The 13824-nt window shown below is 34.3% G+C and overlaps 1 protein-coding gene across 1 annotated transcript in view; it reads right to left on the bottom strand.

Annotated features, from left to right (window-relative positions):
* Window positions 1-13824, bottom strand: part of retm (real-time) — a 157947-nt gene that overhangs the window by 62071 nt on the left and 82052 nt on the right. The window contains exon 3 of the mRNA XM_081751096.1: window positions 1034-1165. Coding sequence (XP_081607222.1) covers window positions 1034-1165 — 132 coding nt within the window. The remainder of the gene's footprint in view (window positions 1-1033; window positions 1166-13824) is intronic.

The following is a 13824-nucleotide window of genomic DNA, read 5'->3' as shown; positions in this document are numbered from 1 at the left end:
CTTTTCCAGATTTTAGGAGACGAGAAAACCTTGTTATCTCGTCTTGTCTTGTCTCACTAATTATTCCTACCCTTCGATGCCTGATACTGATAGACTATTATACAGAGTGGTCCGGAAGTGGGCGTACTCCCCTTTAGTTTCAACAGTATAGAGTTAGTTACGGTTGTATGTCTGTACACAGTTACCTTGAAGTCTTAAGAGTCATAAACATCAGTATGATCACCATCCATGTCGTAACACAGCTGAATTCTGGGGAAGGTCTTTCACACTGCTCGTAGCATGTGCACGTTTTTTCCACCTCAACACTGTTGCTTTTCTTGGTGGATTAATACCAAAGCGGTCTGTAAATTTCGCTTTAACACTTTCCATGGTGTCACTTGTGTAACGCCCTTCGAGAAGCCAAACCGCAACAGCTAATCTTTGTTCAATGCTATCTGGACTTTGATCACACATTGTTCATTACTTCAATTTCACTGCAAAGAAGTGTTACCAAGCAGAAAACAGCAGAAAACAAATGAACGTGGATAGTAATGTTGCCAGACAATGCCAAGCAATGTTACCAAACAAATGTGGGTAAAACCTAAAACCGTCAGAAAACACAAATTAGGAGTACGCCCACTTCCGGACCACGCTGTACATCTGGTTTCAACGACACTTGTTCAGGTATTATTATTATTATTATTATTTTAGGTTCCTTCGATGTTGTTACAGTCGAGTTCAACTGTATATGTTATTAAATAATTAAGGCACGAAAAATTTATCTCTAGTTATACAGTAATAACCATTAAAAAGGAAGCATTTTTTTTAAAATCATACATTTTCAAAATATTAAAAATATTGAAAAGGTTTCGATAACTTGTTCTTTCAGATTTACTCTTAACATGCTTATTACATTTCTCAACACTGGAGCTTAATAAGACCAGAATATTCACTCATTTTAACAGTTATGTAAGAATTTACCTCAACAATAGAAAATAATTTGAACATCAATAGCTCTGTAATCATTAAAACTTACTGAATGAGTAGTACTTACAAAATACATGCATTTTTCTATCACCACGACTCTGTTGGCGAAGCTCTCATTGTAAGCTTCAATTTTAAGCGTACGGCTACGGCGATCTAACGTATTTTTCTGGATGAAGTATACAAAATCTACGCCGATAATCTGAAATGAAACCACACACAGATAAAATTACATGGAGCTTTAAACAATGACAAGTGCTGTTTTCACATAACTACTACTAGGTATAAAGCTGTGCAGTTAATTTAAGAAACTAAGTTAGTATTAGATCTCTTTCTCTCTTTTATATACTACTAGTTGAATATACCCATGCTTCACACGGGGGCTGTATTTGGAAGTCAACGCCTGTGGGAGTATCACCATTGATTATCAGCGTCCGCGAAAACTATGGATTTGATACTAATATCGGTCATTTTGGGCTATTTTTTACTTCCCTCGGTATCCCCCCTCCCGCTGACTCCCGGCCCGCATTCCGAAATCAAAAGTTACAGGTTGGAGCTCAGGCGTTTTTACTGCTATTGTAGAATTTTAATAGATAGATTCTTAGCAAATCCAAATTCTCTGAACTCTTACCGTAATTCCCTGACTTTTCTCGGTTATCTCAAAATTTCCAGACTTTTCCAAGTTTTCCAGAAGGGGCGGCTCGCTTCCTCGCTTATGGATACATATACAAATTTGATTGATCAATGACAGTAGGAAATTACTTTTACAGTAGTAGTTGATGCTGCTTGTTAAATAATTATCTACCATTAATATAAATAGTGGAAAATATATTTACTCTTTATTGTATCTTTTAGCGTTTATATATTTTTCAAAATTTTTGGATAGGCCCGTGCCTACCCGCTAAAGCCGCCACTGTTGTACAGATTTATCGTCACCCTGGGCAAGTATCAATAATACACTTCTTATAAGGATTTATTTACTTATTTTCCAATTAATTATTTTATACATGATTAAACTGGTTGTTTAAGAGGGCACAAATCAAAATTACTTATAATTCTGATCGAAACAGGACCTCTTCATCTCAATTACGAGATAAAACATAGACTACTTTATAAGGTATTTGATATAATCAGTTAATTATTTTGCAATGGACATGCTTTTATAATCATCCAATACGTTTTCATCTCATCCACTAGTCCCTTTCATAAATCATTCACTTGCATTTTATCAAACGTTTCATTTAGTCTGTACAGCACAAACATGACATATTAAACTAAATATTCCACTTTCGTCAGATCTTGGTGCTGTCCGCCGGGCAGAGAATCGGAAATGTGTACCTCGACCTTTTCTATTCCCTAGGAATGTAGATGAATAGTTTCACAGTATTTGACCAGTGACGTAATATCTTGGGAACTTTCGCTCTTTATAGTCGGATCTTGTAACTTCAAACTTTAGATAGTAACTACAGCAGCTGACAGTATCTGCCTCACACTTGTCGTTATTCACTATGAAAAGATTTTACTTGGCACTTCGCCAATAAAATAACATGTGTTATTGCTGGTGACTCGGAATAAATAATGACTAATTGCTTGTAAATGTTCATATTTACTACATGGAAGTAAGTTTCTTCAAACAGGAATATATATACCGTACATAAAACTGAGTAATTAAATTCATGAAAAAAAAATAAAATAATAATAATAATAAATAATAATAGCGAAGAACTCCTGTTCAACGAACTTAAAATGTTCATTACTGAATTTCTGTCTGTTATTTGCGATTTCTTTCAATTTTGAACCCTCCATTCGATAGAGCATGATGGAATTTTTCGCATCACCCTTATCGTTCCCGAGATATTGGCGAAAAAATGTCCAATTTCCGGAGATTTAAGGAGCCATATCTCGGGAACCATAAGTCATAGATAGATCATATTGGTGTTGATCAATACCTAAGAGAATGGTGAATAGTTTGGTATCAAATAGTAACCGGTGGCCACTGTCCAACTGACCACCGTTCCCCAGATATTGGCCAAAAAAGAAGTTCGAATTTCGGGAGATTTAAGGAGCCATATCTCGGGAACCGGTAAGTCATAGAGAGATGATATTTTGCGAATTTTTCCGAAAAACGGAAGAAGGTGTAGATAAAAAGATTTACTATTACATGTAGAAACAATCCCAGTTATCCTTTCAGCCCCATTTCTCCGTTCTTTTTAAGTTTATCCTGACAATGCTCTTGGAGCATTCTCAACTGGTTTTAATATTCCTTTTTCGTCTATCGTCTGGCATGACCAACACCACTTTAAAAACTCCCCGAAACAACAACAACAATAGAATATTCAATAGATATATTCCTGAACGGTTTTAAGTAAAAGGAAACTGACTTCCACAAGGATTTGTTTTTAATCAAAACATCTGGAACGGTTATATAAACAAGGAAACAAGATTTTAAAATACTGAAGACAGACTTAATCGTATCTAATTTCATTCCAGTGATACATAAAATTTACATTCATTTTAACTAGAACATTCGCTCTGTACACTAATCATATTAATTATTCAAACCTCACACCCCATGCTTCGGCGTAGAATCTCCCTTTCCCCTCTCTCTGTCTGACTTTTACCCCTTACTTTGGTCTCCTGTAAATAGCAGTGGTCAAACACCAGCTTCTAAACTGATTTCAAAAGCTGCTTGAAAATCAATTTGCTTTGAAAACAAGGACAGACTATATCTGGTTATTTCAGTGCAAATTGGTTTGGAAGCTCTTTCATTAAAAGGTTCATTACATATGGAGAAGAGAAGGAAGGTCTTGTGTAAAGCAATTGCTATTGCTCTCTCTCTCTCTCTCTTTCTCTCTCTCTCTAAACCTTACTGTTTAGAATATGTATTATTTGAGGACTAGATTGAATTATAAAGTGCTCGATCCATAGTATGTCATCAAGGAAAACTATGAACTAATTCCATATTAAAAAGAAAATTTTAAATATATTACTACATAAAATATTCAAAGTAACAAGTAAAAGAAAGAAAGAAAAAGCAAATAAATAAATGGTATACTCTTTCCAGAAGATTCCCCTTCCCCGATTTACTAAACAGTATAAATTTTTATAAATTGTTTTAATTCAGCGCAGGTCTGCTACAATTTTCCTGTATTATAGAGCCCTTGTTATCTATGTATGTTGGGCCCGCGATGGTTCAGTGGTAAAGCATTCACCTCAGGTGCATGGGGTCCTTGGTTCGATCCCATTTCTCGCCAAGTAAACTTTGTGGTGGACAAGCACCGCGTGCGTGGGTTTTCTCGGAGTTCTCCCGTTTCTTTCCATTTTCTTCACTCCACCATTCCATTTATTTCTCATGAACACCGTCTCCTTTTGCCTAGTTGGCATAACGGTGGGCCATAAAACTTACAGATTTCATTTCATTTCTATATATGTTATCAGGGAAAATAGCTTTAAAATGAAATCTATTCATTGCATTATCTTATTACATCATTTCCTTTTATTTCCGTCATTTTTGGTGAAAATTTCCTCATTACTTTAAAATACTCTTAAAAGCATTGGACTTCGTGCATAGGGCCTATGTAGTTTTTAGCTCCGCCAAAAACACTAAAAGTCTAAAAAAAAAATCTTTCGGCTGATAAAATTGAAAAACTTCCACCATTTTAGATCGCTTATTTTCAACAATTATCCTTTCTCTCCATCTTGTACTCATAACGAAGTAAGCCTCTGGTCCCGAACTTTTGATACACCCGGTATAATATTATTTTCTCCTATTTTTGTGCATTTTATAAAAATGCGTTTCACAGTTTATATATATATATATATATATATATATATATATATATATATATATATATATATATATATATATATATATATATATATATATATATATATATATATATATATATTATTATTATTATTATTATTATTATTATTATTATTATTATTATTATTATTACGGCTATTATTTTGGTAATTCAACTTCACCCGGTTCACTTGGAAAGATTTTCATATTAAACTAGCTTAATCTGCGCTCTCTACACAGCCCATCATTCACATATGACCATGAATCTCCTTGTCATTCCTCACAACATCTGTACATATCCCTTTACAATACAAGTCAAAGACATCTTGATAAAAATCGGTAAAGGATACCAAAAAGGGGAATTTTTTTGATTATTTTTTTCAATATCTGTTGCAAGATTGAGCCTACTTCCGGTTGAAGTTTGTAATTCATGCATGATCAGTGTTTTCTTTCTTCTTGCATGCAGTATTAATAAGCAAATACGTTGCATACACAATTAATTGTAAAATCAGTGATATATGGTGTTCATTGGGCAAAACACTCCAAACAATAAAGATTCATCTTAGGCTGAAGAAATGGTTATCCTTCGTTTTTCATTATCATTTGACCATGAAACAAACACCTCAGAGATATACAACCAATGTATGTAGTGCTGGAATATGTAACTCATAGGATATGATTTTTTTTTTTTAATTTCACACTTCCAGTGTACCCCTACAAATGTAATAAAGAAATAATAGCCACGTTTTTTTTTTTTTTTTAATATTCAATTAGAACTGAACAATCTACAAAAAATTTGGAATCAACCAGCGAAAACGGCACGTTTCTAGCACTCGTGGTTTTCGAGATCTCATTGTCGAAAGGATTGGAGACAAACATATAAACCTAGCATTTTAATATATAGACTAGCTGAACTTACGCTCTCTACACAGCGCATCATTCACATATGAGCATGAATCCTCCTGTCATTCCTCACATCTCTACATGTCCCTTTACAGACAAAAGTTAAAGACTCGTGATAAAAATCGGCAAAGAATACTATAAAGGGGAGATTTATTTCGATTATTTTTTTCAATATCTCGTACCATTTGCAAGATTCGAGCCTACTTCCGGTCAGGGGCGCCATTTAGGGGGCAGGAGAGGGCAATTGCCCCCCCCCCAAGAGTTTGAGGAATACACATATTTTAATATATTGTCTACTAATATACTAGTACAAAACGTGAAAGCCTGATGTCGGTGGTGCTCTTGCCCCCCCTCAAGCGAAGTCTGAAATAGCGCCCTTGCTTCCGGTTGAAGTTTATAATTCATGTATGATCAGTGTTTTCTTGCTTCTTGCATGCAGTATGTAATAAGCAAATACATTACAATGATTACATACACAATTAATTATAATGTTAGTTATATATGGTGTTCATTGGGCAAAATACTCCAAAAATAAAGATTCATCTTAGACTGCAGAAATGGTTATCTTTCGTTTTTCATTATTACTTGGCCATAATACAATCGCCTGAGACATATACAACCCCTATATACAACTATGAGGGGTTGGAATGTATAATGAGTAGGATATGATGCTTTTTTTTTTAAATTTCAACACTTCCAGTGTACCCGTAAAAATGTAATAAAGAAATAATGGCCATGTTTTTTAAAATATTTAATTAGAACTGGACAATCTATGCAAAATTTGCAATCGATCAGTGAAAACGTCATCTTTCTAGAGTATGTAGTTTCCGAGATTTCATTATCGAAATGATTGGCCACAAACATACAGGGTGGCCCAAAAGTAGGTGTATACATTGATCAAGTATAACATTCTAGTTTATGAGTTTATTTGCTTCGGCTCTTCGGAGCTTCAGATGTAAGTAAAAACACATTAAGAACAAATAAGAAACGAAGTTTACTTGATGCATAATAATAAGAAATGATATAAAATGCAGTACGGTACTGTATACCTACTTTTGGGCCATCCTGTATAAACGTCCACAAACAGTATAAAAGAACTTCAAAGATGGCTGCACAATTCATTTGCATTGATTTTGGAGGTTTATTAAAATACAAAGGCTTTAAACAATAGTTTTAAAACAAACTTTATAAAAAAGATTTATTTAAATAATTTGTTTAAAGTACACATACTTTAAAATATTGTCTTTGTTAAACGTGAAATCACAAGTAATCGTAAATCAAAGGTTTGAAATCCAAAGTTACAGGTTGGAGTTCAGGCGTTTTTATAGCTTTTGTAGCATTTTAATAGATAGGTTATGTCTATACTGTGTTACAACAGAATAATCATGTAATCTTTCATTTGTGGATTTAATTTACGTACTTTTCTTCTTACTAAGACTTTTCATTTAAAAATGACGGAGGCTGACTCTATAGAAGATTACGCCTTCTCTCCAACCAGCGATTTATAGGTATTATGACAAATTGGTGGGATCATCAGCGTTTCGAGATGGCATACTCTGATTAACACTTAACAGAATTAAGTTCTTTATTTTATCAGAGATTAGTCATATAGGCCTGACCAACGACATTATCCAACATGAAAAAAAAAAGGTTTTTTTTTCCACTTTGCAACATATTTTCGAGTCCAATATATTTAAGGGCAACATCAATTCATTTTAGTTTTCTTTAGTTCAAATCTTTGTTTTTATTTATTTTCTCAATAATCTGAAGACGTTCGATCATTTTAAGAAACAAAAATATACAAGAAAATTTATGTAAAAAACAGTTACACGACACAAGGACGAACATAGATAAAGTATGCAGCACTTACAGTAAACACAGTCACTTTGTGACTTAACATTAAGTCGCTTTTCGATTGATTTAGCCGATAAACGACTGTTCCTGTTTTTGTTTGAACAGTAAGTTCTAAATCCGACATTACTCGATAGCTAAGGATATTACGGTATGCTGTAAAAGGATGTTATTGTTTCATAGAGTCATACTTTCCACTCATAAACACAAAAGAATAAAACAAATTAGAAATACTCATTCATGATATAGGCAATGGGCGGTCTATCAAAAGGCCTGCCTGGAAATGGCTTGCTCAAGGTATGATTTTATAGTCTTTACACTATTAATTTAGTCACTATCCTTCCTGTGGGGGCTCAGTGGTAGAGCGCTCTCTTCCGGTGCGAGAGGTCGCCGGTTCGACCCCAGGATATGAACGTTTGCTGTTGATATCATTATGTCTGTAGGTTTTCCTCGTGATTATCCCGTTGTCCCCCCATATTCCCATTCCGTCATTTTTTCATAACCATTAATCTTTATTAATCATAGTCTCCTTTATTTAAAATGGATACAAAACCTCGCAAGCCACAATTTCGTGAGACCAAATCCTTGTCGTCTAAAATCTCCCCATTACAGTTTGTTGAGTGTAGAATGTTTAAAATATTGTTGTATGTATGTATATGTATGTACACACACTTAAAAATAGCACAGTTAAACCTCTACTACCGGACACCATAATAATATGGAGAGATTTTTGTTCCGGTAAGAATATAAGTATCATTACAGGACAGATTCTTCGACTTCATGGTCACTCTCACAAGTCAGATATAGACGCGGGTAGTTTTCTCCCCTCCCTCCTTCGCAAAATATTACTAACATGTTATTTTACCTCTTCATAATGGACAGGCACTATTCTCAATTCAAACGCATTTAGCAGACCATATTGTAGTTGTGTACTTAAAATTCGTACTCACAATGTCACAGGCAGGCCTTATGGATTTACATTACATGTAATGTCATATGTTTAAAAATACTGTATATTATATATATATATATATATATATATATATATATATATATATATATATATATATATATATGCCTTCTGCAATTTAAAAGTAAATTTGAGTATAGAATTGTAGATGAAGTTCAGTCATTTTTAAGTGATAATGACAGATAATGTAGATTTAAATGTGAAGAAAGAAAAAAATATCTACTGAAATTGCCTCTTCTCCCTTAAAAAGCTGAATTTTGAAAACGCTGGGACATGTTCCCATTTATTTTATTTAAATGATAAATTTATATACAAAGTTTAATCTATTTATTTTAAAGGATTCGTGATATGCGGCATGAATTCTGAACCCCCGCCGGGATTCGTAGTTCACTCTCACCAAATAATTAAACTGAAATTGATTCGAACGATAATCTTGTGGGTTTATTTTAGACTATATACGTCCAATTTGAACCGTCAATTTTATTCGCTTCTATCCCGGTGAGGACACTCGGTCGAAAAAGTGTAAAAGCTTTTTCGGACCAGCCACCGTCAGTGAGGTTTTCCTGGGTTTTCCTCATTCATACCAGGCAACTGCCGGGATGATACCTAACACAGATCCCAGGCAACTTCCCTCCTTCCTCAATCTTTTCTTTCTTCACTTTCCTCGGATAGTGTGATCGCCGAGGGACGTCATCCCTCATACGTAATGGATCAATATGGCCATAAATGCCGAAAGCCCACAAATCTAAATCTTTTTTTTTTTTTTTTTTTTTTTTTGCTTCTAGTGTCTAAATTAAGCATTTTCGGATTAATATTATTATTTTGAACACAGAAACTCATATATTGCTATGGCGGGGTTTTGTCTGTACAAGATCTGGTATGAGAGGTTTTAAGTATGAGACATTATGGTTTGCGTGATTTTAGGCGGCGAGGTATGGACCAAGTGACATTTTGGGTATGCGAATTTTGCTCGTATATAGTGACATAAAACTCCAAAATACAGGGTGCGGCACGTAAAACCGGCCCGTCGTAATATTCTGGTGTATTGTGTTTTTGGCAACACTTAAATAATCTACCTTCCTACCAAGAGATGGCGTGTCGAGGTCGGGTCGACTTACGTGACCTGCAGCAGTCACGTGCAGCCGCAGCCAGTGAAAGTTGTCGAAACCAGTTGAGAAAAAGGCATCGTTGTGTTAAGCCGGGTGAGTGTCAGTGTGTGATAATGCCGTATTCGATACCTGAGCGTGTTGCCATTGTTGAAGGGTTCATTCTGACTGGATCTTTTGTGAAAACAAAGAATTTGTTTCGGGAGAAATTTCCAGGACGTTCTGTGCCAGCAAAAAGCACCATTCATGAATTAATTGAAAAATGGCGGCGTACAGGATCGGTTCAAAATGCTCCCAGGAACAGACGACCATCTGTCTGCACACCTGAATTAAAGATGCAGGTGGAGGAGATAATGACAAAAAGTCCTCGAAAGTCAACCAGGAGATTGAGTCAACAGGTTCATGCGAGTGAGAGAAGTTGCAGACGTGTTTTAAGGGGACTGAAGTTAAAACCGTACCGGACGGGCCGGTTTTACGTGCCGCACCCTGTATATATACATAAATGAGCGTTCCCTTAATTATTAGATAAATGGTAGGTATTACACACAACACAACACGATATTTGAATTACCTACATAATATAAACAAACGAATTGTTAATGAGTTTTATGTAACCAATATTTAAAATCTCCAATGGCCCAATCTTTCTGTTTCAGCAACAGCAATGGAACGAAAGCAAGAACACGTACGACATAGCAAAAGTAAGAAATTAGCTTTCTCTTTAAATGACAACCCCTTTTCAATTTTGTTTTTGCAATATCATTATCGAAGAAAGAAGAAAAAAATAGCCAATTTCAAAATTAGGTCTGCAAAGCACTTGAAAACTAAATTAGAAAGTTATGACGCATTAACCTTAAGTGATATCATTATGCAAGAACAATATAAAAGCAATAAGAATTCATTAGCGTAACAAAAATGCATAACCGGTATTTTCCTTGTAATAGCACTTCAAAATACTTCCTTCTGTATTGGTAATAATTCTGTTTTCGTATACGAAGCCGCTGAAAGAATCTACATATAGTAATACTTCTAGAACAGTGTTTCTCAACCTAATTCCTATCACAACCCCCATTTTATCACATCCTCTTGCCAGCGACTCACTTATAATTTCTGGTTTGTAATAAGCTTGGGTGGAATTTATAATATACCTATTGCGGAGATTATTTCTATAAATTCAATTCTTGCATATAGTGGATATAGTAACTTCCCTAAAAGCGAATGGATTAAAACCAAATTTGATCAGTTTATTCATATTAAAAATATCGAATCCGATCCGTCATACAGTTTTAAAATGGAGGCCGTTCGAAAATTTTAAAAGTTTATAACTCCCTTAATTTTGGGCCATATGATGAAAAAATAAAATGAATTCTAATTTTGATTTAAAAATCTTGGACAGTTGTTTAAAAAAAAAAGTTATTGAGTATTTTAAATGACTTGATAATGTGCGTCACGATGTTTGAACCGGACATTGCCGCACTAGTGAAATCACACCATGCTCAGGTATCAACTTTCAATTTTAATTGGATTTCAATTTGTAGGTTTTGTTGCATTTGTATTTTTTCTGGTATTACAATATGCAGTTCTCATTAGTTTCATATCGTACCTCTTTCATTTAAATTGATTTTTGAACAACTCTGCACCTGTTGAAAATGTTTAGGAGAGCTATTTTTTGTTGTTCTTAACAGTATGTGTAAAAATAAAAATATGCCTCTCAGAACAAAATTCAAAATAATATATTAAAGTATTTTCCGGTATTAGATTCTAATTATATTTATTTCTTCCGCTTGTATTCGTGACCTCCATGAAACTCTCTCGCGACCCCTTAGAGGCCGACACCCCCAGGTTGAGAAACTCTACTCTAGAAAATGAAGCCCAATTTATTTAGAAGTAGATCAGATACTTCTGTTTGTGATTATTAAAGCATGTTTTGTGTGAAGTCATATGTTCGCTATTTTTACTGACTGCTGTTTCAGACAGCAAATGTCTGATTTCATTTCAATTTCTTTACTGATTCTTCCTTCGGTCATCTCTTTCTTTAGAAGATGAAACCCAAGTCGCCAACAACATAGATCAAGAGTTGGCTTTCTCGCCTAGTAATCGGTTAGAATCCCATGCCCGATCATAATGACTGACGATTTCTTCACTTTTGAAAGGTGAATATAGTGAAAAATGCCTTGAAAAACCAAGACACCTCACCGAGTTACTCCACACACTCTTTTTGCGGTTGCCAACTCTGGAAAATAATAATAATAAAAACAGCACCCCCCTCAAAATTCCCTATGATATAAGTCTAAGTGTGAAATATTTCTGTTCACACCCATCCATGAGAAGGGAATGTATTATCATGGACAAAAGTGTATTAGCACTTGTATTCTACATATCCTTAATAATTCACTAGTAAGCTTAATAGGTGCATTGTGCTATAAGTGAGAAACTGACATCGGCATTGGTCACTTTATTGAATTTACCACTAACTGCCACTTCTTTAAAATTGTCGAAACAAATGAACAAAAGTATATTAATCTTTACGTGACAATTTTGGATTTGGAAAATTAAATTTATTCTTTAAACTTATACTTCGACTACAGACAGGATAATGCTTTAAGAAGTCCTTTTTTATCCTCAAAAATGTATAAAATTCCTTACAAATACATTTCAAATTTTTCCTGATACAGTTCCTGAAAAAAAAATGAAATGAAATCTTTGAGTTTTACGTCCCACGGTTATGCCGGTTAGGCTAAAGGAGACGGTGGTGAGTAATGAATGAAATGGTGGAATGAAGAAAGTGAGAGGAAACGGGAGAACCCCGAGGAAACCCACGCACATGGAGTTTCATCTCTTTAAAATTATCTAAACAGATGAACAAAATATATTAATCGTTGACAGATGGTGAAAGGTGACAGTATTGGATTTACAGAATGAAAGTTACTTTTTAAATCTATACTTCAAACTAGTTGAAACTGCTTCGAACTAGATACAAATTTGAAAAAAAAAAAAAAAACTGTGATAAAGGGACTGATAAGAAGTTTGTGTCCGGTCATCGGCACAACAGCAATACCGGCCAGTTGGCAACCCTAATTCTTTCATATTCTCCATTATTCATGTGTTCAATGCAAACCATCTGGCTATATCTGGAACATTACCATCCCCACGTGACCCCGAAGCAAAAATAGTATATAACGAATCTCTGGTCTCTAAGCTGCAGCACCTATATGTCTCGGCTCTCTTTTAGTAACTTCATTTTTTTTTTTAAATTTTATTTTGAAAATAAAAAAAAATAAATTAAATTTAGTTTTACGTCCCACATTTATTCCATTTACATTACAGGAAATGGATGATTGATTAAAGTGAATGATTATGAAAGAATTATTGGAATAGGAATCTGGGACATGCGGAAGAAATCCATATTGGACACACTGTTGTCAACCCACAAATTAACACGATCTCCAATTGAACTAGTGACGACGCTTAGTATCAGAGGTGAGTGCTCCTTCACTAAAATGTATGTTTCTAAATCATGTTTTAATCCGAAAGAAACTCTGTTTAAATAAGACCTCATCCTGTTTTCCATATTACACCGGGTTTACGATAATAATCCTGATATCCTGGCTTCACCAATGTCGTTCCACTAATTCTTGCAACATCCTCTACTACTTGCTTTAATCACCTATGTTCTTTAGCCTATAATAAATATTCATGGAATGTTAAATACTTCATTTCTTACGCCATTCTTATTTGCATTCTTCTATAAAAACATGTTCTTTGATTCTGTTCACATTATACGCAAACCACTCTCACTGTTAGGTAAGTATTTACGATGACTGAAAAATTGAATTTACAGTCAGCAGATTTTTTTTCCCTACCTATCGAGGTACACTTATGTCCAAAATTATTGTCGCATGTCTATAAATATGTTGTTGTAGGATTAGATTTAATAACGAATTCGCCCAGTATTTCTTACAATGTTAGTATGTGTATAATCGGCAAAGACATGCATGTGGCAAATTTCATGTCAAAAGAACAGTAAATAAGAACAACAAAACGAAAATAAAACTTTCTTGTCCATTTAGCAACATTTTGTTTTCCTCATTCTAATTTTCGTATTTATAATTATTTTCCTATGAAATTTACCACAAATATACATTTCCCGATTACACACATAGTATCAGTATTAAAAGTACCCTACAAAATCATTATCAAATTATATTCTTACAAGAAGACAGTTA

Source organism: Thermobia domestica, chromosome 3, assembly GCF_964235325.1.
Source record: "Thermobia domestica chromosome 3, izTheDome1.hap1.1, whole genome shotgun sequence".
NCBI lineage: Eukaryota > Metazoa > Arthropoda > Insecta > Zygentoma > Lepismatidae > Thermobia > Thermobia domestica.
Note: the sequence above shows the minus strand (reverse complement) of the source record. Positions and strands in the feature narration are given on the sequence as shown.